Source organism: Syngnathus acus, chromosome 5 (assembly GCF_901709675.1).
Source record: "Syngnathus acus chromosome 5, fSynAcu1.2, whole genome shotgun sequence".
NCBI lineage: Eukaryota > Metazoa > Chordata > Actinopteri > Syngnathiformes > Syngnathidae > Syngnathus > Syngnathus acus.
Window position 1 is genome coordinate 2,005,139 of NC_051091.1, and position 27,498 is coordinate 2,032,636.

The 27,498-nt window shown below is 50.3% G+C and overlaps 3 protein-coding genes across 7 annotated transcripts; 1 reads left to right on the top strand and 2 right to left on the bottom strand.

Annotated features, from left to right (window-relative positions):
• Nucleotides 1–216: 216 nt before the first annotated feature.
• On the bottom strand, nt 217–17,029 carry fer1l4 (fer-1 like family member 4). Of its 4 annotated transcripts, none has more exons than XM_037251107.1 (50): nt 16,882–17,029; nt 16,462–16,697; nt 15,575–15,630; nt 14,947–15,035; nt 14,634–14,733; nt 14,476–14,570; nt 14,345–14,389; nt 14,093–14,281; nt 13,761–13,821; nt 12,930–13,061; nt 12,532–12,594; nt 12,375–12,459; nt 12,148–12,313; nt 11,742–11,922; nt 11,483–11,669; nt 11,325–11,404; nt 11,101–11,226; nt 10,963–11,032; nt 10,662–10,756; nt 10,369–10,477; nt 10,065–10,293; nt 9,745–9,877; nt 9,565–9,665; nt 9,396–9,483; nt 9,116–9,232; nt 8,862–9,014; nt 8,446–8,650; nt 7,618–7,742; nt 7,387–7,521; nt 7,127–7,300; nt 6,783–6,893; nt 6,536–6,697; nt 6,289–6,463; nt 5,885–6,006; nt 5,687–5,806; nt 5,452–5,509; nt 5,294–5,373; nt 5,081–5,215; nt 4,885–5,007; nt 4,673–4,800; nt 4,264–4,434; nt 3,431–3,585; nt 2,898–3,079; nt 2,753–2,838; nt 2,589–2,687; nt 2,334–2,451; nt 2,040–2,163; nt 1,621–1,883; nt 1,217–1,317; nt 217–966 (listed from the first exon to the last, which is right to left on the bottom strand). In XM_037251107.1, exons 2-50 carry the CDS (start codon nt 16,538–16,540, stop codon nt 786–788), a joined length of 6,162 nt encoding a protein of 2,053 aa, XP_037107002.1. In that variant the 5' UTR covers nt 16,541–16,697; nt 16,882–17,029; the 3' UTR covers nt 217–785. The 4 variants fall into 4 exon arrangements, with proteins under 4 accessions (XP_037107002.1, XP_037106999.1, XP_037107000.1 ...); XM_037251104.1 differs by having other exon boundaries at nt 7,390–7,521; nt 10,662–10,758; nt 10,956–11,032; XM_037251105.1 differs by having other exon boundaries at nt 6,289–6,460; nt 10,662–10,758; nt 10,956–11,032.
• A 342-nt stretch (nt 17,030–17,371) lies between these two features.
• On the top strand, nt 17,372–21,402 carry LOC119122669 (14-3-3 protein beta/alpha-like). Its single transcript, XM_037251131.1, has 7 exons — nt 17,372–17,528; nt 19,177–19,336; nt 19,426–19,566; nt 19,727–19,850; nt 20,278–20,441; nt 20,513–20,608; nt 20,968–21,402. The coding sequence occupies exons 2-7, from the start codon at nt 19,184–19,186 to the stop codon at nt 21,022–21,024; spliced, it is 735 nt and encodes a 244-aa protein (XP_037107026.1). The 5' UTR covers nt 17,372–17,528; nt 19,177–19,183; the 3' UTR covers nt 21,025–21,402.
• tomm34 (translocase of outer mitochondrial membrane 34) lies at nt 21,373–26,004 on the bottom strand. 2 transcript variants are annotated; one of them, XM_037251126.1, is made up of 8 exons: nt 25,889–25,998; nt 25,371–25,380; nt 25,098–25,238; nt 24,562–24,661; nt 23,193–23,345; nt 22,382–22,681; nt 22,193–22,319; nt 21,373–22,114 (listed from the first exon to the last, which is right to left on the bottom strand). In XM_037251126.1, the coding sequence occupies exons 3-8, from the start codon at nt 25,219–25,221 to the stop codon at nt 21,956–21,958; spliced, it is 963 nt and encodes a 320-aa protein (XP_037107021.1). In that variant the 5' UTR covers nt 25,222–25,238; nt 25,371–25,380; nt 25,889–25,998; the 3' UTR covers nt 21,373–21,955. The 2 variants fall into 2 exon arrangements, with proteins under 2 accessions (XP_037107021.1, XP_037107020.1); XM_037251125.1 differs by lacking the exon at nt 25,371–25,380 and having other exon boundaries at nt 25,098–25,231; nt 25,742–26,004.
• Between the last annotated feature and the right edge of the window lie 1,494 nt (nt 26,005–27,498).

Genomic DNA, 27,498 nt, shown 5'->3' on the forward strand with positions numbered 1-27,498 from the left:
GAAAAAATGTTTTACTATTGGATGTGGAGAAAAAATGAATTCATCCATCCATCCATCCATCCATCCATCCATCCATCCAAAGTAATAAGACGCTCCATTCCCCCCCAAGTTAGTGCTACCCACCCAATCAAACGTGCTGAAATCGGGGAAAATTACAAAAAACTTTGACTCATTTCATTTCACCCTTTCATACAATTTCAATTACAGGTTATCATCTTAGTCACTCCACACAAAAAATGAAAATACACTTTTTAAAAGTAAATTACGGACTAAAATTAATATTGAAATATTAAATATGGTTGGGAGACTGATACATTTAAAAACCATGCATTTTACAAAATCCATGAAAAAGTATGCCAATAAAAAAATGAATGAGATTGAAAATGAATCAGAAAGTAGGTCAAAGGTCCTATGAGTCACTTTGAACTAAAACAGGGAAATATTACAAAGAAGGTGAAGAAACAGAATTGCAGGCCTATTCAAGCGATCGTCACATCAATGAATGGAGTCATCAGATAAAACTCTTTAGACAATGTGTATGAGATGCAGGTAGGATTTCTGGGGTCACGTTCTACCTGAGTGACTTTGGGTGGGTTCTGGTCCAAAACGTTGGGGCTCTGCCCGGTGAGTGAGCACATGTTTAAGCAACGTGGAATTAATGCGTGACAAGCAGAAGCAAGCATGCGCGGTGCACCAACAGCACTTCCAAAAGTCTGCAAAAGGTTGACTTGGGTTTGGCTTGCACTTGGCCAAAACGTCAAACTTGACTCCAGCGCCGCCGCCGTTCATCCCGTGACGAGGCGCTGCGTGATTTGTTGCGGCAGCGTGTACACCAGCAGGCCCAGGAAGAGCGCCACCACAGCCAGAAACATCAAGGCCACGATAAACTTCTTGAACTTCCTCCAGATGAGGAAGACAAAGGTCTTGATGGGGTTGAGGAACCATTCGAAGGTGATGGTCGGACGGCTGCAACGATGACGGAAAGCACTGAGTCACACCGATGCTTCGTGACCAACCGTTGCAAAGATTTCCTTTTGCTTTGGTTTTTTTTTGTCAACAACTTTTTACATACAAACTCTGTGTGTGTGTGCGTGTGTGTGTGTGTGTGTGTGTGTGTGTGTGTGTGTGTGTGTGTGTGTGTGTGTGTGTGTGTGTGTGTGTGTGTGTGTGTGTGTGTGTGTGCGCGTGCGTGGGTGGGTGCATGCGTGCGTCTCACTTTGGTTTGTCCAGAGGTTCTGGTTCCTTGCGGCCTTGTCCGACCGGATTGGCCTCGGCATGCTCCAACATTACCAACTGGAGTTCTGCCTCCACCTTGCCCTGCAAACACACACATGCATGCACACACACAGACACACACACACACCAACAAACAATTTGAGTGTATCTAGAAAGTCTTTGCAGCATGTGACTTTTTCTACATTTTGTCGTGTCGTGCTTTCTTCCAAAACGGAATGCAGTCACATTCCAGTGGGCATTAATTCTATGCGGAATTTTGCAATCTGTGGGCCGGCCCGGTCAGTCACCCCGTGAATAGTGAGGGACGACGCGATTTGAATGTTTTTTTTTTTTTTTTCTGGATCAAGGGGCTGCATTCAGTTTTGGGGCTGGCGTTGGGGCCACCATGAGCATGTGGACGCTTCCATCGGTGTCGGTGAAGCAGACGTCGTCTGTCTTGACGCCTTTCTTCTTCTGGCGGAACTTGGCCTCCTGGCGTTGCAGGTCGTCGGGCGTCTGGCGGCAGGTGAGGGGCCACCAGCCCTTCAACTTCTTGCTGCGGAAGATGGAGGCCCGCGGGCCGGCGCGCTCCTTGGCCATCTGCACAGTGCACTTTTCGGCCGACTTGGCGCCGCGCACCATGTCATCCAGGCGCAGCTCCAACGAGCCTCCAACAAACAAGCACACGTTTCTTTCTTTCTTTCTTTCTTTCTTTCTTTCTTTCTTTCTTTCTTTCTTTCTTTCTTTCTTTCTTTCTTTCTTTCTTTCTTTCTTTCTTTCTTTCTTTCTTTCTTTCTTTCTTTCTTTCTTTCTTTCTTTCTCACCGAGGAAGTCGTTGGCCGAGATGTGATCGTAGTCCCAAATCTGAAGCGTGAGGATGGCCGGCTGGCGAAACTCCGAGTCCTCCAGAGAGAAGAAGGACTCCTTGCGCTTGAACACCACCTCTTTCTGGGGCGCACGCACAACAACATGATGAGATGAGGAAGAAGACACACCAAGCGCACTCCAAGTTGAATTCTGGGATTGTTTTGCAGGAGGGGGGAAAGCCGGTTGGCCCAGTGCATGGACATTCATTGATAACAACAAAAAGTGCCAGAGGGGTAAGCGTCCCGGATGACCTCGGTGGGCAGGTAGTCAAAGCGGAAGACAAATCTCCAGTTGAAGTTCCCCTCCCCGCTCAATGAGTTGAAGTGGACGTCCGTCTCCTGCTTGTCGCCTTCCAGGCCGCGAATCCAACTGCATGTCGTGAAAAGAAAAAACAGCCAATCAGCAGCCGGCCGGCCGGCTTGGCGAGGCCGGCTTGGCGAGGCCGGCTTGGCGAGGCCGGTTTGCCGAGGCCGGTTTGCCGAGGCCAGCGCGCACACAATGCCGACCCTTTGACATAGATGTCGGACGAGGCTTCGCCGGTGAACGGGTTGATGTCATCCAGGAAGACGTCGTCCGTGTTCCAGATGATCACACGCAGCTCGTACCTGAAAATCAGACACTTGAGCACCGCAATTGCTTTCATACAAAATGAAACTCGGGCTGGACGTACTGGAAGGGCAATCGGGGCTTGATGTCCACGGGTGGCGGTGCAGGAACGTCCGTGGGGAACATGTCCACCCACATGTGGAGGTAGCCCTGCACACGCAGGCACGTGTCAAAGAAGCCACGGCGTGCCGAGCGGTCGTCAGGTCTACCTGCGGAAGTCCGGGCTTGTCGTGCTTGACGAGTGAGCGGATTTCCACGTGCTCAGGGACCAGTGCGACCGCTCCTGGGACAAACTCGCTCATCTGGTCCCAACGTCGCAGCACGCTGACGGCTGCGTGCTCCTCCAACGCTGCCTCCTCCTCGGCCGAAGGTGCCGTCTTCTTTAGCAAATCTATAAATGTGAGATCTTTGACTTTTATTTGGAACTCGAATTCTTGATGACTGTTTTGCCGTTTGACAGAAATAACAAAACGTCCTGACAGCTATTTGACATGAGAAACTTGGTGTATCAAAAGCGGTATTGGTTACTTGGCGTTGATATCAGTAATTGCTCAAGAGTCGAGTGCTTGTATTGGTAAAAAAAAGACATAAAATGGAAGCAGTATGAACATCCGTCTTTTGGGGGGAAAAGTCCCCCCCAACCCTGAATGGAAAATGGACACCTTTCAAAGACGGCTGACATTAGTCAATGCAAGGTCATATTATTTCCAAGTCAAAAGCTGAGTTGGCTATGCACTCTTACCTTCGGGGACGGCATCGGTTGGGATCTTGAAGATTTTGTTGAGGACTTTGACCTCCATGAGTCTATATTCCGGGGGCGGAATGCCGTTATTCTTACAGAGCTCGGACAGGATGACGGAGGGCTTCTTGGCATCTCGCCACGCGTTGTAACCCTCGCTGCAGACACATGGCACAAATGAGCATGTCACGACTTCAGGAAAAAGTCAACTCCAATAGATGAAACAAGTCCCGCTAAAACGGCTTCAAAGCCAAATGGCAGAGCTCCTGTGTCTTTTCCGGCGTGGCTTTTTCAGACTTTTCGTGAGACACAAATTCATGGTGTGACGTGAAACTGCCTCTTGAGCTGGAATTTCCAAACTATTCTGGTCGGACCTTAAAGAATGGCAACAGAAAAAGCAAAAGGGCAAACTTTGGCTTTTGGAGACTATGTGTCAGCACATCTACCCAAAAAAGAGGCTCGCTCGCAGTTTTGAAATATTCTGGTTATTGTCTGATGGATGAAGATACGAAAAGAGCAGCGTCAAATAAACAATATGAACTGTGACTTTGAAAGCGTGGCTTCTTGAGACTTTTGGCTGTGTTGTGCATAACGTTCGGATATGGAGGCCGAATTTCACGTGGCCAATCTAAACAGGGGCTGCCTGATTTGCTGCCGATTGACACAAGCGCCACAAGAACTCGACAGCAGAATTTGGTGAGGTCGTCAGTTTGGGAAAAGGTGTCAGAAAAAAAAGCGGGATGAATCGCACGACAACAACATCCACTCAACGGCAACGGAAATATGAGCCGAGTCAGCCGAGCGGTTGCCGAAAGGTGACGGCCAACCAAACCCACGTGTCGTAGTAGAGGGCCAGGCCGCAAGTGGCGCGGTGGCGGCTGTAGAATCGGTTCTCCAGGTCCACCCGGGTCTCCCCGATCACGTCGTCCGTGCCCACCATGTCGTGGTCCATCACCCTCACCAGCAGCTCCGTCTCCAGAGGGAAGCACGCTGTCACTTCAAAGACCCTGACGCGGACAGACAGACGGATGGACGGGTGCCAGTTAACATGCGTGTGTATGGGAAAAAATGTCCAAGGTAGAAGGAAAAGAGCAGAGCGGTGCCTGATGAAAAGCATCTGCGGTCAAGAGCAAAACGCTCCTCCCTCCCTCCCTCCCTCCCTCCCTCCCTCCCTCACTCACTCACTCACTCACTCACTCACTCACTCACTCACTCACTCACTCACTCACTCACTCACTCACTCACTCTCCAAAGACGGGGTTGAGTTGTTTGGGGATGTAGCACTCCCTGGTGTCTCGACTCTGCTTGCCAACGGAGACCACCAGGTACGGGTCGGCTTTGCCGTTGGGATCGGCCGGAGCCAGATTGCTGCCCTGCAACCAGGATGAGGAGAGCGAGTTCCTTCCGGCCCTGCGCAGACCGAGCGGCCGGCCAGCGGGCGGGAAGGGCTTTGTCACCTTGACGACGTAGACGCGGACCAGCACCTTGAGCGCCGTGTTTTGGGGGATCCCTTTGTCGATCCGACACTCGACCTCGTCGTCTTCCTCGTCCGAATCGATCGGGTAGACCAGGAAGGAACCCTGAGCGGAGAAAGCGGCTGAGTCAAAGGTGCGTAAATTCCAAACGCACAACGGAGGGGCCAGAGCAGAGCACCTTGTACTTTCCCGTCAGACGCTCGTCCCGGTCCTCGTCGGCGTCCTCGCCAATGGCTCGGCCTTTGAGGAGTGGGAAGGTCTGCAGCCAGTCCTGGAACTGACTGAACTCCGCCTCCAAGTCGCTGGCGTACAACTGAACGCACGCAGAACAATGGCACGGCATTGACCTTGGACTCGGGCAAGCTGATGCGAAAGCGTGCCGAGGGGGAACCTTCAGCGTGGCCATCTTCTTGCGCTTGGGAGGCTCCACCTGCACCGCCGCTTCTTCTGCCTTTCTCTCGTTTACTCCCTCTAACCGGCACAATTGTTGACTTGAGAATCATTCGGCGCAAATGATGCTTTGTCAATAAAAATGAAAGGTGAGCACACCGGTTCCTTGATCTTGTTCCTCCTCCTCCTCCTCCTTCTTCTTCAGCTCCTCAGTAGCCTGCAACAAACACGTTCATATGCTATTCAATGTCCATGTACCTTTAGGACGCCATCTTTGCTGTGGTGAAGTGGCACAGTTACGTGAATGAATGGACCACTTGTACAAGAGTGACATCATCAGCTGTGCTTGGTGGAACTTTGTGTACGTGTGTGTGTGTGTTTTGATGTGTCTGGCCTGTCTGTCCAGCTCTTCCAGGGAGGCGTAGTACTTGGACCACCAGTCCAGCTCCTGGTTTTCCGGCACGTCCTCCTCCAGCTCCTCATCCTCGGCCTTCAGCAGCTTCTTGAGAGGACCCTGCGCGCAGACCAACACGGCACAGGTAAGCGACAGAAGAAAAGAAAGAAATATTGTTCGGCCGGCCGGCTGCTTCACGTTGATCAGCTTGATGGCGGCATTGGGAATGACAGACTCTTTGATTGACAGGTTGCCCAGCTTTATCTTCTTCAGTGACTTCAGTGCGCTGGTCTTTGCCATCAGCGGGGCTGTCTTCTTCTCTGGAGACACGCGGGGAAACACAAAGTCACCGGAGAGGATTTGCAGGGGGGTTCCAAAGAACAATCAGGTTTGATGTCATGTCTTGCAGGGCGGTTCCAAAGAACATCAGGTTTGATTTTGTGTCTTACGTGCTTTAACTTTCTAAGTTACGGATACCTTACCACCGGTCCCGGTGACATGCCGTGATTTGAACCAAGCCTGCAAATTCTAATTTGATGACTAATTTGCCACACACCCCCTCCATGCACGCCACTCATCTTGCCGCTCAGCGCTTTAGCTACCTTTGGGTTTCGGCTCGTCCTCTTCGTCATCCGGCTCGTCCCAGAGCCCAGGCGGAGCGAAGTCCAGGAGGCATCGGACCACGTGGGTCCCGATCAGGACCTGCCGTCCGAACGCTCTGCGCTCCACGACAGACAGCATCAGAGGAGGGTGGAGGTAGGCCTGGTCCGGCAGCTTCTGACGGGAAGTCGACGACGAGATGTCAGCCCAATTTCGGGGGGGGGGGCTGCCCAAAACGCATGAACTGACCACGTGGAGGAAGCGCACAGGCTCCCTGAAGTTGGCGTGGGTCTTGTAGCTCTCTAGCTCCTGGGATTCCAGCTGCTGTCCGGCGCATTCCAACTTCACCAGGGGGTGCTCCACCTCAAAGAGCTGCACACGCTTCAGCTCGCGCAAGCCCCAGAAAAGCACCTGCAAACAATACTGACTGGCCTCTCAAATGGGCCACAGGGCACGCCTCCAACATACATTTTCTTGTCCATCGACAGGGATGCACCTCAATTTTGAAGCTCCTGAGGAGCGGCCTGACCCCCTCCGGGATGTCGTAGCAGCGCCGCTCTGGCCAGTAGGTCAGCTCCCGAGGGTCCACGCTGCCTGGGAGGGACGGCTGCCCGACATCAGGACGCACAGGTTACTTCTTGTTTACGTTCCAACAATCTTATGACATTGCTCCCGCAGAGATTGCCTCATTCCAGCGGAAAAAAGCAGCCACAGAGGAGACATTCTCGCATACGATCCGCTCGAGTATAGCACGGGCCGTTGGGCATAGAAAGCGCGAGCCGGGAGCAACGAGGAAACTCTCCAAAGTTTGGGATCAACAACAAACGGCGGCAGCGTCACCTCGCCGAAAGACGAGTAGTCCAGCTCGATGAGCTCGAAGGCGGCCAGCAGCTCTCCGGCCGGCGCCCTCCCCATGCTGATGTCAAAGAAGCGCAGATGGGGCTTCCGGTAGAGCGCCTCCGCCGGTTTCAACTCGGGCTCGGCGAACGCTCGGCCCAGAAGCTTGGGGCCGCCCTGAGCACATTTTCCAGAGTGGCGCATTACGACCTTCCTTCTGCCACCGCTCCGCTTCTCAGCGGGTGAGCAAGGACTGGCGTTACCACGGCGTCGTAGTCCAAGATGTGGATGATGACCAGAGGAGGGTCGTGCCCCAGGTCCTCCATCGTGCCCTCCAGCAGGACGCGCTCAAACAGCAAACACTCGCACCACGCTGGGGACAGCGTGTTGGACGACACCTGAGGCGCACACGCCGCGTGCATGCGTGGATGCTTGCGTTGCACTTTTGAGCCATAATCAAAGATCATCGTCATGCGTGACTCTATATAACTCACCTTGGTCATCTGACACTGCGTGGAGAAGAGCACCTTGGCGAAGGGATCGGAAAGGCCGTTGTCGTTGGCCGCCATCAAGCCGTGCGCTTGGTAGAGGTGACATCGCAGCTGGAAGTAGCGGCTGTCTGCAACACAAAATGCAACACACACACACGCTCGACCACTCCTCAATGAATTAGGTTCAAATGCACTGAAAAAAAAACGGTTCCGTTAACCTTTCTATAGCAATAAGAACATTTGAAATGAAATGTTATCTTTCCAGCCAGCTATTTTCCAAACTGCCTTTTCAATTCAATGTTTTTTTACATGAGATCTTTTGTAACATTAAAATGATTCAAAATTAAATGATCAGGCGCGGTTTTGTTCCAAAAAACAAAATTCCATAAACTTTCAATAAAAGATGGGACATCCTGTAACAATCATTTTTTGTTCCATTTTTGACTTCAATTATAAATAAATATCTGTAGACCATTTTCAAACTTTGCGTTGACGGGCGGCATGGTGGTGCACTGGTTAGCACGTCCGCCTTACAGTTCGGAGAGTACGGATTCAATTCCACCTCCACCCCTCCCTGTGTGGTTTGCATGTTCTCCCCGTGCCCGTGTGGGTTTCCTCCGGGCACTCTGGATTCCTCCCACATTCCAAAAACATGCTTGGTAGGCCGATTGAGCACTCCAAATTGCCCCTAGGTGTGAGTGCGAGTGGTAGTTGGTCTCTGCGTGCCCTGCGATTGGCCCAATGACTGCTGGGATAGGCTCCAGCACGCCCGCGACAGAAAATGGATGGATGGACTTTGCGTCGGCCAAGCAAAAACGGCGACGGACTCACCCTGGCAGTGCAGTTTGACGGGCATCCTCCTGGTTCCCGTGGTGACCAGTGCTGCCCCCCCCTCCTGGTCCTCCTGCGACCCCTCGTAAACGGGCAGGAACTCGTCCGGGAGCGAGGTAATGGCCTCCTTGCTGTACTTGGCTTGACCCAGCCACAGGTACGCCTCTAGCTTGGCAAAAATCTCACTGGTGGAACCTCCCGGAGACTAGTCACAGAATGGCAGAATATTTTGAGAACTCAGCCTCTGGAGCCAGTTTCACCGAGCTGCGCAGGATTCGGTAGACATTCCTATCAAGAGTCGACTGAGCCCAAAATTGCCTGTTCACGCTCCCGTGCTGTCCGCATTTAGGTTTAAACGCCTCACGGGCAACTAGGCAATGCATTTCCAGGGCAGACTCTTGGTTTGAGTGACAGACCTTCATGTAGAGGGTGGTGACCCGACCGCAGTCCCGCCCCCTCTGGTCCTCCACCAACGAGAAGATGACGGAGCGAGCTGGTATCCTGACGTAGGCCAAACGTTTGCTTCCACTCAGCAACCACAAGAAGACATCGGGGATGGTGTTCTGGGGCTATTCGCGGGTCAGACGGTGTCAAAGCTCACGTTGGAAGCAGAAGCGCTAAGTCGAGACCAAGAACGCCGTGGACGTGACGATGTGACGTCGTGCTGTACCTCTTGGGCCAGCTGTCGAAGTTTGCTCAAGAGTTTTTTGACATCCGTCACTTGCTGTTTGAGCCTTCGCCTGGTTATGCTGTGCCTGATCCTCGTAGCCCGCCTGGCCACCAGAACCTGGAAATGAGCCGTGCATAGACAAGGGTTCATCATGCAGGCATTTGGATACCAGCCGCATCGTGGTTGATCAGGAAAGCGTTTTCATTTGAGCTGATGCACGCGGCTTCAAGCGTTTCAGACAGATTTGCGACCCAGGTACATGAAAATACGAGAGCCTCACCAAATATTTCCTGATGAAGTCTTTCCTGCACGTGTCCAGATTGTTGGGACGAAACTGAGCACGCCGATCTGAGAACAGTCGGAACTGCCTGTGTTTAACAATTGAGAAGAAAAATGTTTGAAAAGGGAGGCTTTTTGATTCAGGTTGCTACATGCAGGCGGTGGCTGACTTGCAGGACGTAACCAGCTCCAGCAGCACATGCACTAGGCGCTCCTTGATGCCACTGCGAGCCCTCCGCCCGAGAAGCTCCACCTGGTCCAGACCGATCTCCTGAAGCCGTTCGCCCCAGATAGTTACTCCCAGGATGTGAGCGATAACTTACCGGCCAGCTTCAGCGGCGCCACCTCACCAGCCTGTCCGCCATCTTGCTGAGCCAGTTGCTTTGGTACAGACGAAAGCTGTGGTCTTCAAACTGACTCCAGACAAACAAACACGGCTTGTGTTTCTCCCAGGGGGCCTGCAGCGGGATGCACTGGAACGACCTGAGGCGGTGGCACGCGGGTCAGACACGGACGGGCGAGACACGGGTGCGACGTGGCTGAGAAAAGGTGAGCCGTGCGCGAGCGGGAGCAGGCAGCGCACGGGGGAGACGCCGGGCATATAAGCGAGACAGCCCCTCCTGTCCACACTCTTCATCACTCTTTGGAAACTCGACGGCGGTCCTTTTACCCGTCGTACTCAGTGGGCTGCGGCCTCAGGGGTTCGGACACAGATCTGTTCTCGTGTTGGGGACTCGGCACCGCCTCGGTGTCCGGCTCCTCCTCGGACTCCAGCAGCCCTTGCGCCTCCTCACCGGCGTCCTCCTGGCTTTGGCTCAGCTCTCGGTGGCTTGCTTGCACCTCTTCCTGAATCTGGCTCTTCCTGGATGGCCTGCCTTTAATCGCCTTACCCCAATTTCCTGCCGACAACGCCACCATTGACGGTTTGGGTTGTCCTTCTTACTGCTGCTTGTTGTGTCAGGTGTTCCTTTTACCTATGGAAAGTTCAAAGACCACGGGCCTGCTGCCTACTGATGGATCCATCATGGTGACCTCAAACAAAGATGCAAAGAGTAGAAAGTCTTCTTTCCCCCCGAGGAAACCCTACACACACACACACACACACACACAAAATCTGTTCAATGTGCCGTGGTGTACCTAGAAGCTCTGTCCTCAGTCCTCGATGATAAGAGTTGCTTGAATGCTTGTTTTAATATTAAAATGAACTTCGTTGGGCAGATACAAGATGGAAGTACGTTTTTTTTGGTTTTGTTTTCTCGGCGCTGACCTCAGGGAGTGGGTGAATCTCCTCTACATCCACAGTCACCGCCTCTGGCACCTCCACTCCTGCCCCGCCTGACTCGTCGCTCAATCGGCTGGAAGCTATGTGCCACAAAAAAAAAAAGCAACAATTTTGAGTGTCGTTGGCACTTTGAAGGAGCTTACTTCTGTCCAATCAGAGCCCGGAAAGCAAAAAGTGATCAGATGAGAAAATAAATCTTAATCATTGTTAAAATAATAATTGTGTCAAGAAAGATGCTATAAATCAGGATTTGACAAAAACAGTGTTGTGCTCGCATATTCCTCACCTTCCTTGCTCTTCTCCTTCTTGCTGCCTTGTGTCTTCCTCAATCCCAACCGGCCCAGCGTTCCTTTCACCTTCAACAGAATCACACAGGGCCAAGTCAGAGCAGATTGAGCAGAACGGATGCGGCAGATTCAAATACCCTCGCTAACGGAGCCGAGCTGGAGTCGGGGGCGACAGCGGACGGCGACGAGTAAATCTCTACACAGAGCGCCAAAAGGATTCGCCCGCGGTAGAAGATTCCCTCTCCGAGGCCCTGGTTCAAAGCCTGGAGAAGACAGTTGTCTGGATTAGCTTCGGCCCGCCCTGCCCCGGTCTGTCCTCGGGCACTTGAGAGCCAAGCGAAGCATCCATTGAGAGGCTTACCTGGTGGACATCTCCGAGGGTGGAGTTCCGAGGAGAACCGTAAAGATTGACCCAGCACGGTCCAAAGGTAGGTTTGAAACCTGCAGGCGGACACCCTTACACACTGAAGGCTTCTTAAAGAGCACAAAGCTGGCAACAGAGCAGTTTTCAGCGTGTACCATTCCTTGTGGGGTCTGAAATCTGCCGCAGGTCCAGGAAGTGAGTGGCCAGAGCAACGTCCCCCATCTTGGAGTCGTCAAGGACCTGGACTCTGATCCGCTGGGCTAGAGGAGGAAACTGCTCCACGAAGGAGATCTCTTCGTTCCAAAGCGGAGAGCTGGTGGCGCGAGCGACAGACGTCTCCCCCTAAGAGGGACCGAGCACTATGCTTTGAACCCGAGCTTGTGGACTTGAATAGCCTGTCTGGTTTTTGTGTACCTGTTGTCCAGCAAAGGTGACTTGGACGTAAGGGTCAATGAAGACCATTCGCTCCGTGACTTTGGACATTTGGCCCATCAAGCCGGCATCCATGGTGGGCAGACCCTCCGCCATGTAGACCCGCAGCAGGAATCGAGCCCACGGGCGCTCGGAAGGCATCCCGCGAGGAAGCATCAGATTCCTGTCACAAACACATGGCATTTGTACCGCCACGGAAAAAGCCCCGCCTCCATTCAGCGTGGTTCACACGCTTAAATTTTGGGAGAAGATTGTTGTCCTGTGGAAATGATCAAAATGAGCCAGCCCAGCGTGGCCTCATCTGTCTTGACTTGCTTCATGTCACCCTTCTGATTGGGTTGAATCCCCCGACAAAAAACATGTTCAGCAATAGTGCGGGTGAACTTACTTGTCAATGTCCTGGTTGGTGTTGGGCATGTCAGGCGGCAGGCTTGGGGCACTCAGAGCCTCGCCCTTCATCAGGACGCTGAGGGTGGCCTTCACGTAGCCCTTGGCCCCCGATCGGGTGTCGGCCGGGTCGCTGAGCGGAGCCCATTTCTGGTAGAAGCGGTGCTCTGCCAAGGAGTTGGGCCGTCATCAGGGACGGAAGGGGGCGCCGGGTTGATTGGATGGTACCTGGCTGCTGGAAGACGGTGGCGATGTCCATTTTGAAGCTTCCCACGTGGCTCATGAGGAAGGCCAGCATGCGGCGGTGGTATACCTGCAAAGGCGGAGGAGTTTTGGCTGCCTGTTGCCATGGAAACAAGCTGCATGCCATGGCGACGGGAATGACCTTGATCTCGATGACCTTGTCAAAGAGAACGTGTGGAGTCTCGTGGAACTCAAACTGAAAGTTCTGCAACAGGGGTTCAAGTTAGTCCATCGCTTGGCTTTTATTGCAGCACGAGATGTTTGCACGTCCTCTGGAAAGAAGGTGCCTGCATGTTTTTTATTGGGCCCGACTGTCCGACAACATGTTTGATGCCAGTCCTCCACTGGCTTGAATGGCAAAAGATGTTCTATTCAATTTTGACTTCAAATGTGCTTGACTGCCCTCTGCCGTGTTTGCTAGTGCTTCCCGTTGCCTTCAACCGCGGTGTTGCATTGTCCTAAAAGGAGTTTGCTGTTCTAAAAGGTGTGCTCCCGTCTTTGTCGTGTCTGCTGTGGTGTGGCTCGGTTGACTTTGTGTACCTCGTTGTAAAAGGGAAAGTTGGTGGACTTTTGCGTGGCCGTGTGTTTCTTCTGCTGCCCCACCCGGATCAACACGACTGGGTTGATGTTAACGCCCGCCAGTTTCTGAGCTTCCAGGATGTTGACGTTCACCTGCAAGCACCCGATCGGACACGTTCACTGCTGCGGACACCGCCCCCCCAAAAAACAAACAATGATTTAACAACCAACTACTAAATGTGAATCATCAGCTAATAAACTAACCAACCAGTCACTCAACTAATTAACTAACTAACTCACTCACTCACTCACTCACTCACTCACTCACTCACTCACTCACTCACTCACTAACCAGTGATTCAAATAACTAACCAATCAACCAACAAATTCACTAAACAAAAAAAAATCTAATGAAATAACTACCCAACCAAATGACAACTTAATCAACTAACTAACTACCTAGCAACTAATGACTGACCGCCAGAAAGAAGCAGCAAGCGACTAACATCTATTCAACTAGCAAACAAACCAAAGCCCAAAGCGGCTGGCTGGCCAACGAACAAACAAAGTCATCAGCTAACCAATGACCTCAGTGGCCAACTAAATGCAGGAAAATGGAAATAACTTACTAATGAGAGTCATTATGTTGTCACCTGCCGGTTATTTGGTAATGCATAGTAGACTACAGTCTTCCTTTAGCCTTGCTAAATGACAGTGGGACTTGAGACAAAAGTTGCTCAAACGTTTCTGCACTTTTTGAGCAACTGTTCTTGGAGTGGGCCAAAAATTCAAAGGTGGACCTGTGATAGGGAAGCCCTTCCGTGTCATTTTTATTGTTTGTGGCATTCTTACCTGGAAGCTTTGAGCTTTTGGTATGGCTGCGGCGACACGTCTTGACAGTGGCCTGGAACGACTATACACACACACACACACACACACACACACACACACACACACACACACACATACACACACACACACACACACACAGATACATAGACACACACACACACACAAAGTACAAAGATTTGTATCTTTGCTCATCTATGTACCTATGCCAGCCACTTGAGTGACGGCAGGCGCAGCCATTCAAAAGTTTTCCATTAAATGGCGGCAAAGAAAGACTCAACCTGTGCGTCCAACCATTCTACACACAAATCTAAAATGAGAATAGCGAAGCCGACCTCATCAAGGGAGCGAAGATGATGTCGCACGCCTCCGTCTCCAGCAGCTCGTCTTCGTCATAGTCGTCGTAGTCATGTAGGTCGTCCTCATCATCCAGGCCGCCCTGCACCACGATGAGCTTGCGTCCCAGATGCCGAGCCTCCCTCTCCAGCTCCCTCTCCGGACGACTCAACAGCCGAGGGCCCGCTCTGTAGGGTGGACCGCACTGCTGCACATGCTATCATGCGAGTGTGAGGTGAAGTCGCTCTCACCTCTCTTCATCCTCAAAGGCTTCGTTGACGAAGCCCAGCGACAATCTGAGTGATGCACACACACAGAATTTAAATGAGCTAACTAACTAACTAACTAACTAACTAACTAACTAACTAACTAACTAACTTACTCAGCTTGGTCGCCCACGCTGATGAAATCCTGTCCCTCCCAGCCTCCTGCGGCGCCCTCCACAGGATTGTAGTGCACGTCCAACTCCACATAGATCTACTCCAGCAACATGATTACCACACGCACACACAAACGTGCATGTACGGATTGCACACTTACATCAGTCAGGAGATGGTTGCCATCCGTGAGTGGTTCCTGTAGCAACAGCCTCCCTGATGTAACAATGTGCTGGAGGCCCACAACCAGCTTGCCCAGCAGTCTAAACACACACACGCACACACACAAATATGAACATGTGCACACACATGTAGACAAGCGCACGTTTGCACAAACACAAGCCCATCCACACATATACCATTAATTGTTGTGAGTTGTTGTTAATTGATGATCGGTTAGTTTATTGTTGCTTCATTGTTACTTCATTGTACATAAGCACACATAGATCACACCATGTGTGTGTGTGTGGTGTTACCTATTGGAAAAGACTTTACTGAAGTTGTAAACTCTGATGGTCAACACTTCATGTCGGATGACTTTACCATAGTGAGGCCAGCGGAAATGCTGCATCCACGGAAGCACACACGCACAAACACACAAGGGAGGATTCAAGGTCACACCCTTGGACTGTGTTGTATGTGAGTGATCTCACAAATGTAAATGATAATCAACCACCCTGATTTTGTATTTGATTGATTGTTAATTTTAGGAAATTAAATGTGATATTAAAGATTAAAAAAAGATTAAAGTCCCAATGATCGTCACACACACCTGGGTGTGGTGAAATTTGTCCTCTGCATTTAACCCATCCCCGTGTGATTTTAATCCATCCCCTGGGGGAGAGGGGAGCAGTGAGCAGCAGCGGTGCCGCGCTCGGGAATCAGTTGGTGATCTAACCCCCCAATTCCAACCCTTAATGCTGAGTGCCAAGCAGGGAGGCAATGGGTCCCATTTTTATAGTCTTTGGTATGACCCGGCCGGGGTTTGAACGCACAACCTTCCAGTCTCAGGGCGGACACTCTACCACTAGGCCACTGAGCTGGTAATTGTGATACTGTTTGTTTTGTTGACGAAACCAAATTGTCAAAGAAAAAAACACCAACTTCATTGAAGACAGCCACACCATCACTGTGCATCACTCGGCTCTTCTGGGTGAATCCTGGCGGGTGGAAAACAAAACACGTTACCATAGCAACGGCTCAAATGGCACCAGAAGAATAAGGTCATAATAGTGCAAGAAAAAAACACAAGAATAAAATTGGATGTTTTTAGAAAGGGTTTTTTCCCAAGTGACGGATTTTAAGAACATTTTCTAATGGGAAAAAAACTCTTTAAAAATCATGATCTTGAATTAAAGTAGTGTATTTTTGACAAAAAAAAGTCCTAAGATTAAATGATTAAAAAAGTTAAATATATTTGGAGAGAAATGTCTAAAAATCTTAGATTCAATCTTACAATCAGGTTGTATGTTTCTTTCAAACAAAGAATTGATATTTTCTAGTCTGACTACAGTTATATATTTAATTTTCATAGAAAAAAATGTTTCTCTGAAAGCAGTTATCTTAAAAATGACACAACGTTCTATTTTTTCAAGTCAAGGCACTTTCAGACAATATGCATCACCGGATTAAATGTGCAACAATTAAAAGCATTTCAATGTAATTTCAAAGCAATGCAAAGAAATAAAAATGAGCACAGTGCAAGAAGATGATTTTAGAGAACGATAGAACAATGCTTTTGCATGTGTTGGCAACTTGGCACCTAATTCCATGTTTGTGCAGCAGAATAGCTAAATGCTGCTTCAATGCCGTTTGCGTTGCTCCACTCAAGAACAAAGAAGCTGACGGGGGAAAGTTCCCTTGCTGGGAAGGAATGGTGAGAAGGAGAGGAGGAAAAAAGAGCCAGCCAGGTGGAGCAGTGGCTCCCTCACGCATCCGAGACATTTCGGAGTGTTTTTCGATGTCCTTTTTTTCCCAAGCAGACAACTCACCTCTAAAGGAGAGCTCCACTCTTCGCAGGGATCCTCCGGGAAGGTTGGACACCTTCCTCACGTTCACGCTGATGGACATAGCGAAGGAGCTGGAGGATGGCGCCTGTCTACATGTCTCAAGGTCTCAATGTCAGCTCATGCTTTGATGTTGGCGTGTTGGTTGGGGCTGGTCCCATCCAATCTCATGTTTGACCGGGCAATGATACTCGACTGGCTTGACTAGTTTCCTCCTTTGACTAGGCACACACACACGCACATGACAAACATCACATTATGTACTGCCGAACCTCCAATGTAGAACACAATCCGTTCGGCGACACTGATGAACTTCCATCATAAGAACAAGTGAATGAAGCTGGAATTGCGCAATACATATGCAGTTGCAACTGTATATGAAAACGTGTATATATAGCCACTCACTCGCATGTTTTCGCCTGCGTGGGCTTCCTCCCACATCCGAAAACCATGCTTGGTAGGCCTGGTAGGCCGATTGAGCACTCCAAACTGCCTGTAGGTGTGAGTGCGGGTGCAGATGGTTGTTTGTCACTGTGTGCCCTGCGATTGGCTGGCAACCAGTTCAGGGTGTTCCCCGCCTACTGCCCGATGACTGCTGGGATGGGCTCCAGCGGGGACAAGCGGTACAGATCATGGATGGACATAACATTTACGTGACAGTTGTTGTTTTTTTACTAAAAAAATAAAAATCACAAACGCAAATTAATTGCAATATTGTAAATAAATTAACTAAAATAATTGGAAATCATTTAATAAGTTCTTAGGATAAAAAACACCCCGCAAATAATAAAAGACTGAATAAATACGTCATGGTGGAGTCGTCAGCGGTTGCCATGGCGGCTCTGACGTCAAAGCCCCTGCCGGGATGCCTGGAAGCCCCTGAGTGGCGTCGCCATGGATATTGGCGGGGGGAGGGGTGTGGCTTAGAGGAAGCGGAAGTGTCAGCGCAGGCGGAAGTGGTACTGCCCTGAATCCCCGTTCAGCGAGAGGAGGACGGCTCGATAAAAACCTCGTCGGTCATTGAAAATCGCCAACTCTCCTACCCGACTCAAGTGAGTTCACCACATTCGCACGCACTCGGCACACGCCGCCAGCAAGCTTCTCGCTTTGCGACCCCCGAGCGGCGGTCGTTTTTGCCTCCTCCGCGGCGGAAGGTGCCCATTGTGGTTTGGATTTAGGCCGAGATCCGATGGGGCCGCGGACGGGGAAAGTACCCAGCAGTACTCCGGTTCGACTCCACCTGAGTATGACGACGTGTGCTTTTTATCCCACCCTGCTCAATGTTGCTTCCGATGCGACGGTCCTCGGGCGGCACGGTGCAGTGAGGGAGTCGCCGATGATTGGGGCCTCTTTTTTTGGACAGCTTAAACGCGCTGGCCCGTCTTTGGCGGCAACGGCGGCTTATCTTCGCCTCTTGTGGGCATTTGTGGGCTGTTCCCACCGGCAGGCTCAGTCAGAGTGGTGGAAAATCCGTCCGATTACCCAGCCTAGCGCTCACGTAGCCCCCGCTGCTCCGTCATGGCGTGGGCTAACACACCCTCCTTTCCCGGGACCCCCCACCCCCCTTTCTTCGCGATTGTACTCGCGGATTGAATTTGGTTTGATTGAAGCGTCTTTCCGGCCATATGTCATATTTCGACAGCCCCAGTGGTCGTGTTTATGCCGCCCGTGTTATTGATTAAACGCGTCCGATCAGAGTGTCTCGTCGTCCGGCTAGCATGCTAGGCTAGCCTCCATCTTAAAATTCCACAGGGGAGTGCGGCGGAGTCGACGAGGGCGGAACTGCTTGCAGGCCTCGCGAATAAAGTCAGAGCCTGCTGTAACACTCGCCGGCCGCGACAAATTGACGACCGGAGGCGACGAATTGAAGCCTCTTTTGTGACTGCGTCGTGAGGAATGAAGTCATTAACAGGCTAGCCACCCACCCACCCTTCGCACAACAACTCGCTCGGTGAGCTTGCTCGCGTGTTAGCGGTTGGCTAATATTTAATGATAAGGTGTCATTTTGAATGACTTTTCAATTGAAATTACTGGCCGTTAATTGTAATTGGTCGATAATGATGTTTGCCGAACGATGACGAAAGGCGCTTCGGGGATTGAAATCGTTGGTGTGTGACGATGTGTGCCCAACGATTCACACATGGATGAAGGAAGATATAGGGGTCGCATATAATGGAAGCGTCAATTAAAGACTGTCATGAACGGTGTGCACTTAGTGATTTGGGCTGTGACGTGGCAGAATATTGGCAGAAATATAGATTATTGTAAGTAAGTAGTAAAAGCAAATGTTTGCACAATCCGTCTGCTTCCACAAAGGACAGGAATTGGACAATAGTTCCATTTGGAGAGGCGAAAATTTCCAGGTTTTGGACAATTTTAACCAGTTCTCTAAAGCATCAATCAAATGTCCAAATCAAAGTCAACCTAAGAATTCATTGTCGAATAATTGTCTTGGACGCCGTTTTATTGTCTAAAAAAAAAAAAAATTGTGTGAACAACTCTGTGATGGTGGCGCTTTTGAGCCTGAGGTGGTTTGAAATTGGGTGAAGGCATCCACCTCCAAAAACGTGACGTGCTGGGTTGTACCGATTAGCCGGGACAGATGTCCGCCTCTTCTCCGTTGGACCAGACCTACCTCGGTGGGTCGTCGGTCGCTTTTCACCAACCTCCGTGCGGTGACGCCCACGTTGTTGTCCGTAGCCACGAAATGGACAAGAACGAGCTGGTGCAGAAAGCCAAGCTGGCCGAGCAGGCCGAGCGCTACGACGACATGGCGACCGCCATGAAGCAGGTGACGGAGCAGAACAAGGACCTGACCAACGAGGAGCGTAACTTGCTGTCCGTGGCCTACAAGAACGTGGTAGGACTCCCACCTCATTTGCGCTGGCTGTCCTCGCATTCTTCACGGCGCTCTTGACTTTGGCGGCGGCCTTGCCTTCCTGCCGGCAGGTGGGAGCTCGCCGCTCGTCCTGGCGCGTCATCTCCAGCATCGAGCAGAAGACTGAGGGCAACGAGAAGAAGCAGCAGATGGCTCGCGACTACCGCGTCAAGATTGAGCAGGAGCTCAAGGACATCTGCAACGACGTGTTGGTATGTTCCGTCATGTCGTGATAGACCGCGTTACTCGCAAAGCGAGTTGGAGAGTTTGTGCTTGTTCCGCTTGTTGATATTTTCCTATGAAAACAAAAGAGAAATGAATATCTCAAAGGAACACACTGTTGTTGTTGTTCCTGTGCCCATCTCCTTCCAGAATCTTCTGGACAATTTCCTCATCGCCAACGCAAAGTTGCCAGAGAGCAAAGTGTTCTACCTCAAAATGAAAGGAGACTACTTCAGATACCTGTCGGAGGTGGCGGCTGGAGAGGACAAGAAGGGTGAGCTTTGCTGCTGAGGCGCTGGCGGGATGGTCGTGAGGTGGCCACCTTCTGCCATCCTGCTGTAAGTAAGACAGCATCTTGAGGTCAAAGCTCTCATGGAGGAAGATGGTGCCTCGTCCTGTCAAAAGTCATTGTTCTCCAGTAAGATGGCATCTCGTCACAACCCGGAACGCCGTTGACACAAAATGTCCACGATAGCAAACATTCATTTGATCAACCGAACAGGAGCGGTGGCTCGTGCACGTCTGCTCCCGTTGTTCAAATGGGAAAGTAAGAAGAAGAAAAACGTGCTGACCGTGGCCAGCAGATGGCACAACAGCTCTCTTTTGGATGAGCGCACTTGTATCACAGGAATGCACACGTCTGTGAGCAGCTGGATTTGCATTACCAGTGGCTGTTGATTGATCAAAGTCTCTCTTTAAAGAGACGGTGAGCAACTCCGAGGAGGCGTACGACACAGCGTTTAGCATCAGTAAGAAGGAAATGCAGTCCACGCATCCCATCCGACTCGGCCTGGCCCTCAACTTCTCCGTCTTCTTCTACGAGATCCTCAACTCGCCGGAAAAAGCCTGTCGTCTGGCCAAGGAGGTAACACGACAGCAATGTCAGCTGCAACCTCTGTGCCACTCTGAAACTTCAACCGCTCCCTTCCCGGGCAGGCTTTTGATGAGGCCATCACACAAATTGACAACTTGAATGAGGAATCGTACAAAGACAGCACGCTGATCATGCAGCTACTAAGGGACAACCTGACCGTGAGTCGAAACTCTGGCGCACCGCGACAAGCCTCGACAGACAATTCATTCGACACTTTGTTTTGATCCAGTTACATTTTGTCTCTTCTGAAGATGCCAATTGAATGTTGCTAACTGACAGTTTCTTTGGAATTGCAAGTGATTTTTAAGTCATGTAAAATACAATTCACAGAAATACAAATAAGGTTTAAAAAGTAAAAACCGAACAGTAAGAAAGCAGTTTTAAAAAGCTGAACAAGCAAAACGATTAAGATTCAAATCTAAAAAGGATGATAATGTTGTCAAGAACGGTTTCATTTTCTAACGTCTGTGAGCTCTTGTAACCAGGAAGTGATTGTGTGTGTGTGTGTCTTCCTCAGCTGTGGACATCAGACAACCAGGGTGACGAGGTGGAGGCCGGAGAGGGCGAGAACTAGTCCTACACACCTTCGACCGACTCCTTTGTCATCCGACCTCCGCTCTTCCTCCTCCTGTCTTCATGCACACAAATGTTCATTCCTTCTTCTTCATCTTCTGTAAAAGAAGCAGCCGCATGGACCCCCCCCCCCCCCCCTCTCTCTCTCTCTCTCTCTTCCTGCCTCTCTCCAGCTGAACCTGGCACTCCAAAAGCTCCTTTAGAACCTTCTGGCCCGTCCTGTCTCACTAGGAGGTTTTTCTTTTAAATCTATCACCATTTTCTTCCTCCTCTTAACTTCTTGCCAGCTTGTTAGTCCTGCCCACTGGCTGCTTTTATTCCACTTCAATCCAAACAAGAAGACAAAAAAGGTTATTAAACTGTGTGTTTATTTTCAACAGAAACGCTCACGACTCTTTTCTTCTCGCTCCCAAAGCTCATGTTCGCCTATAGACTTGTAAGGAGGGGGGCATGAAAAAACACAGGTGTCACTGACAAAGATCTCAGATGTTATCTTAAAAAGATTGCAAGAAAAAAGGGATAAGATCAAAGACGCCACAGAATGAAATGCCAAGTCATGATAGAAGAGATCCATGTCAGCCAATGACGAGATTAAAGACTATCTAAAGACTAAAGGCGCATATCGCACCAGGGGGATTAGAAGAGAAAGGAGGTGGGTAGGTAATCCGGCGATCTGGGACCATGACAGGAAAATGGGCAATAACGCACTTGAGAGTAGCGCGGTGAAGACTAGATCGAATCAAACGAGATGGTGACCAGTGACCACATCAAAGACCCCAAGATGACGACGAGGATTTCAGGCACTTGGGTCAAGAGGATGGGCATCGCCGCAAGTGGCGGGCCGACTGCGCGGTGATTGCTTGTCTTTGCGGCGCCAACTCCACTCACTCACTTTCGCCTTCTATCATGTTTCTGAACAAAGTGTCCAGTGGTCACTTCTTCCTGCTCTTGCTCTTCTTCTTCTTCTTCTCCTGCGGAGGTGGTGGTGGTGGTGGCTGCTGCTGCTCTTCCTGCAGCAGCTTAATGGCAGCCGTGTTGTTTGGCTCAAGGGTGAGGAGCTTGTTCAGGTCTCGGATGCAACTTTTCCCGTCCTGACAAAAAACGCAGTTGGAAACTGCCAAGTTAGCTGAGGCTGAGCAAGTGGCGAGATAAGAGCAAAGGTAGATCACCTGGAGCTCCTTGTACGCCTGCGCCCGTCGGTACAGTGCCTTGACGTTGGCGCCGTCGATGGCGAGCGCTGCGTCACAGTCGCTGAGCGCATCGTGGTAGCGCTTCAGCGCCAGGTAGCACAAGGCCCTGAGAAAACGCGCACAGGTTAGCATCGGAGCTCGGCTAATGCGGCCATCTTGCTTCCCTACCGGTTGGTGAAGGTGGCAGCCTCTTTGCCGTGGTGGAGGATGCTTTGAGTGTACTTTTCGGCGGCCTGGGCGTGCGCCCCTTTCTTGACCAGTGCGTTTCCTTCCTCCTTCAGCAATGTGGCTTTCTGGACATCCCCCTCAGCCGGTAGATTGTGGCTCGGCGCCACACCGTTGTGTTGCGATGGCACGGTAGAGGGTCCTTGGCTGAGCTTTTCCCGAACTGCCAGAGGTACAACGGGGATGGGAGGGAGCTTCTCGCGCCACGACGGACCATTGACCTGCGTCAACGCTTTTGTCATTCTACAAAAAGATAAAAAAACAGGAATTCGGTGGGCTCGTAGTAGCTAAGTAGATTGGTAAGCGGCAAGGTGATTACCGTTAATGGAAACTAACAAAATAACTATTTTTACAATTGAATGTGCGTAGAGAAGGTCGTTTGACAATGGTACGGCAAACTTAACGACTTTTTATAGTTAAGAAAAAGACCTAATACAAATCGTCCACTGAAACGGAGCATTTTCATAAAAAAAAGAATGAAAACTAACAAAGCTGCTCTAGAGACTAAATATTCTTATGGAAAAAAAAATAAGTGTACAAACAAAATCAAAATTGATGAAAATTTCACAACTTAGGCCTGTTAAGTAGCCAACTAAGTAAGCGGGAAGCTTGCTAGTTACCTAGTAGCCAAATGGCTTAGCCATGTAGTTCCCTACCAAGGTGACAAGATACCTTTTTTTGAAACCTTGTTCGTTACATCATTTGACACAAACACATAGCGCTTGTTAGTAAGTATGCATACGTTAGCACGCACCTGTTGGCTCCGTCGTTCGCAGCCACAATGCGCGCGTCCAGCTGCAGCACCGTCTTGTAGTCCACGTAGGCCTGCTGATAACGCTCCTGGGCCTCGGAGGCGGCGGCCCGGCGCAGCAAAGATTTCACGTTGAACGGTAGCAGCTCCAGAGAACTAGCAGAGGAGCAGGGCCAGCTTTTGTCCAAATCTCACAAGTTGCGCACTTCTTACAGGGAAGTACGGAACCAGGGTGCTAGTAGTAAACTGAAGTAGGAAGGTCTGCCACTTGCTAGGTTGGCAAGTCGCTAGGTGGCTACGTAGGGACGAACTTGGGCAAATCAAGCGCAAGAATGTGGACGGCGGCAAAGGGCGGGGACGATAACGTGACACGATCAGTCACAAAGTCTAGTCAAAGTCATATTATCATATTCCAGAAAAATGTCAATCAAATGATTTCTCTCTCTGGCAAAACACTGTTTACAGTATGTGTGCATTTCGGGAGAAGAGTTCAAATGGAACAGAGATTAAAATGTTAAATTAGGGCGTCTGATGATAGAAGACGACGGCTACTGCTCGCTTGCAGCGCAGCCTCGCGGTGGAAAGTAGCCTTAAGGCTGCGCATCAACTGCTTTGGTGATTAGAGGGAAGGTCTTTCTCCATCGCCGTCGTTGTTCACTTTGCAATCCGAAGCGGCCGAGCGGTTCGGTCACCGTACGGCTCGTGACGTCATCTTGGCTCTCAGCGCATCTTGTCGAGAGACCGAGTGCAAGTTGGTGCGCAATGGCCGAGTTAGCTCATCTTGTGGGGGGGTTACACCACCAAAGGATTCCCGAGCGCGGTACCGCTGCTCACTGCTCCCTTAGGGGATGGGTTAAATGCAGAGGACAAATTTCGCCACACCCAGACGTGTGTGTGTGACAATCATTGGGTCTCTACCTTTTTAGCTATAGCTTTTAGCTCGGCGCGCAGCCACACGGCTGCTGCGGTTAATCACCTGCGTTACCTAGGAGAATAATCCTTGCAAGTACTGCGTAAGGCCGACGGATATGCAAAATTGACAGCTTCCAGCTCGCGACAAAAGTCTACCGCACCACCCGAGGTCCACGGGGAGCTTTTTAAAACCTTGAAAGCACTTTTCTGTTCATTTGTTATCTTAGCTACACATAATAGCCACAAGAAACAGAAGCACAAAGACGTCGCAAACTCACGATTACAAGACCACCTAAAGGCTGTTCACTGTCATTTTAAGGCAACACTTGACAATTCGAAGAATCCAAAACCCCATCACGTTGTTTTGAGATCATTCTTTGTTTCTTAATCATGGTTTAAAAGCAATTAAACCTTCATGACAAATGATATCATTTTGGGGAATCTGCTGTTCTGTACTCACATGTTGCAGTCCTTGAAACATTCGGCACAGTTTCCTTCTTTGAGGTAGCTGGCGGCACGATTGGAGTGCAACACACTCAACTCCTCCACGTTCTTTGGATCTGCAGGGCAGGTGCAAACGTCACCACACATTGGGACTCAAAGGATATCGACAAGTTCATATTTGATACAAAGACAAAAATTAAATACCAAACAATGTAAAGAATGAAGTAAAATTCTTTGGAGTATCTAGGTAACCGAATTTGTAGCCAGGTAAATCAAGTGGAGTCGATAAGTGCTGAGGTAGGTACACTTGGTAAGCGCGTAGGTCAAAATCAAGCTTATGCTATGCAGGAATTCTGCCTAGCAACAAGTGTGTTGCCTTCATGGCACCTGAGGAAAAAAATGCAGACTTTTACTGCTAGTGTGAACGAGGCCAATTTGCCCTCCAATAAAGCACTTGAAAGTATGTTCATCAAGTGTATGTGACTTTAGTCCATTAGTCGTAGTTCAAGCTTAAATGATGTGAAGTGTGGCAATGCATATAGAAAAACTTACCGGACTTGTGTAGCTCGCTGATGGCCAGGCTGTATATGCGGGTGGCCTCTCCGTACTGGCCGGCCTTGAAGCACTCATTGCCGGCTTGCTTCAGCTCGGCCCACGGCTTCGCTTTCGGACTCATTCTAGCTCTCCTGTTTTCGGAAAATTTGAAACTCAGCACATATGGCGACTGGCTTCCATAGAATCATTGTGACAACATACACCCAGACAACCTTGTTAAGGCTGGACATTCTCAATTACTGCTATTTCCACCCAAAGTCAAACAATCACGTTTTGGTGGAAAGAGAAACGGGCCCGGTGGGCATTCGTGACATTGGCTAACATATTGGTGAAAAATAAATCTCCCGTCTCTTTTATTAGACCGACAAGCTTAACTTTTCGTTCGTTTCCGAAAATATAAATAAGTCAAGACGGCACATGACGAGTAGGTCTGTCATGCTAGTTGATACCGACACTTTCTTGCTGAAACTAAGCTAACAAAGCTATACAAACGAAGGCCGGAAGCTAAGCTAACCGGCAAACTTCCGGATGCTGAGCTCAGGTCGAAGCTAAGGCTAACGACTAAAAGCTTATAGGCTGCGGGCAACACCGGCCGGCGTGTTAGCCATGTTTGGGGAATGGAGGGAAGCTGTATCGCTTACCGGCCGGCCTGCTTTCGGACGCTAAGTGGCGGATTCAGCGACAAAGGATGGCAGACGGCGCATAGACTTTAAAATGTCCTTAACTCGCCGACGTCATCGGCACAGCCATTCCCCCCAAGACCTTTTTTTTTTTTTTTTTTGGGGTGTTCGTTTTGGCACTGCTTGCGCAAAATGCGGTCGAGGTTTGCGGCGTGCCGGTAACTTTCCGACCGGCTGTGCTCACTTGTCAGCGGGGAGAATGACCACGCCAGTGTTGGCTCGTGAGTGAACGATTCGTTCAATAGAACGAATCTTTTCAGGGAACGTGAGTGACCACTTCCTGAAGTGATTCGTTCTTTTTTCAGTTCATATGACTTCAACCAACATGCAATAACGTAACTTATCATAAACTGAACGAATCTGTGAGTGAACGAGTCAGTGAATGAGTGATTTGCATTTCCCGTTCATCGCGAGAACGGATCAGTGAGTGAACGAGTGCTGACTTTCCCGTTCGCGAACGAGTCAGTGACGCAATTTCCCCTTCACGACCGAGTGAGTGACTGTTGCCTTGCCTTTCCCATTCAACAACGGATCAGTGTGTGGGGAGGGGGCGAACGATTCGGTGAACCATTCTTTTGAACGAATCTTTTGAATGAACTGATTCTAAAGATTCAGTCCACTTAAAAAAAACAGGAATGCACATCACTACTTCCTACTTCATTTTTACGCGTGTGTACGCAATCTCCGCTACGTAACATCCGGTCATCAACAATAACGGCAAATTAAAGAGGAACCTTTCTGCCTCGCACACCAGCTCGGGCTCCTTTCCAGCCAGAGAGGTGACATTCCATGTCCCAAGAGCCAGCTTCTGCAGCCGGGGATCAGACCGCCAAGGTGCTTACACTGCACCCAACCCCTTTGGCCTCTCCCACAGGTGGTGAGCCCATGGGAAAGGGGACCATGGGCTTCCTTTTCGGGCTGTGCCCGGCCGGGCCCCATGGGCGAAGGCCCGGCCACCAGACGCTCGCCTTCGAGCCCCGCCTCCGGGCTTGGCTCCAGAGGGGGGCCCTGGTGACCCGCGTCCGGGTGAGGGAAAACGAAATCCATTTGTTTTTCTTCATAAGGGGCTTGTGTGAGCCGTGCTTTGTCTGGCCCCTCACCTAGGACCCGTTTGCCATGAGTGACCCCCCTACCAGGGGCATGAAGCCCCAGACAACATGGCTCCTAGGATCATAGGGGCACGCAAACCCCTCCACCACGATAAGGTGACGACTCACGGAGGATGATGAATGACGTCAATGATGTCATCGGTGAAATCTCCCTGAATGATGATCTCATCCTCGGCAGGGACAGAGGCGCCACAGGAGAACTTCTGAGCAAAGAACTGCTGAGCCTCTTTCAGCTCAACATCAACAGTTGCCAGGCCACACACCCGCGTCACGTATTTCTTCTTGGCACGTGGCATTTTGGCTATTTTGGCTACATTCATATGATAGTTATTCCCAAGAAATGTTGTCAGCGTAGCGTATCCTTCTCACTTTGATTACTTTTGGTGAAATGCTCTTGGATTTGTCTGGCGCTTAGAGGAGCGCTCCGCCAAGGTGGCCAAGGTCAAGGTGATCTTGAAGGCCTGTCCCCTGCGGACGGTCAGCGGATCTTCGGGAAGCTCGTTGGTGTGGTGCCCGCTGTGATTGAGCCCTTGAAAACTGACACGCACCACAGCAACAAAAAGAAGAGTTAGTTCCTGTTACCTCAAGTGGGGTAAAACCTTTAATTCC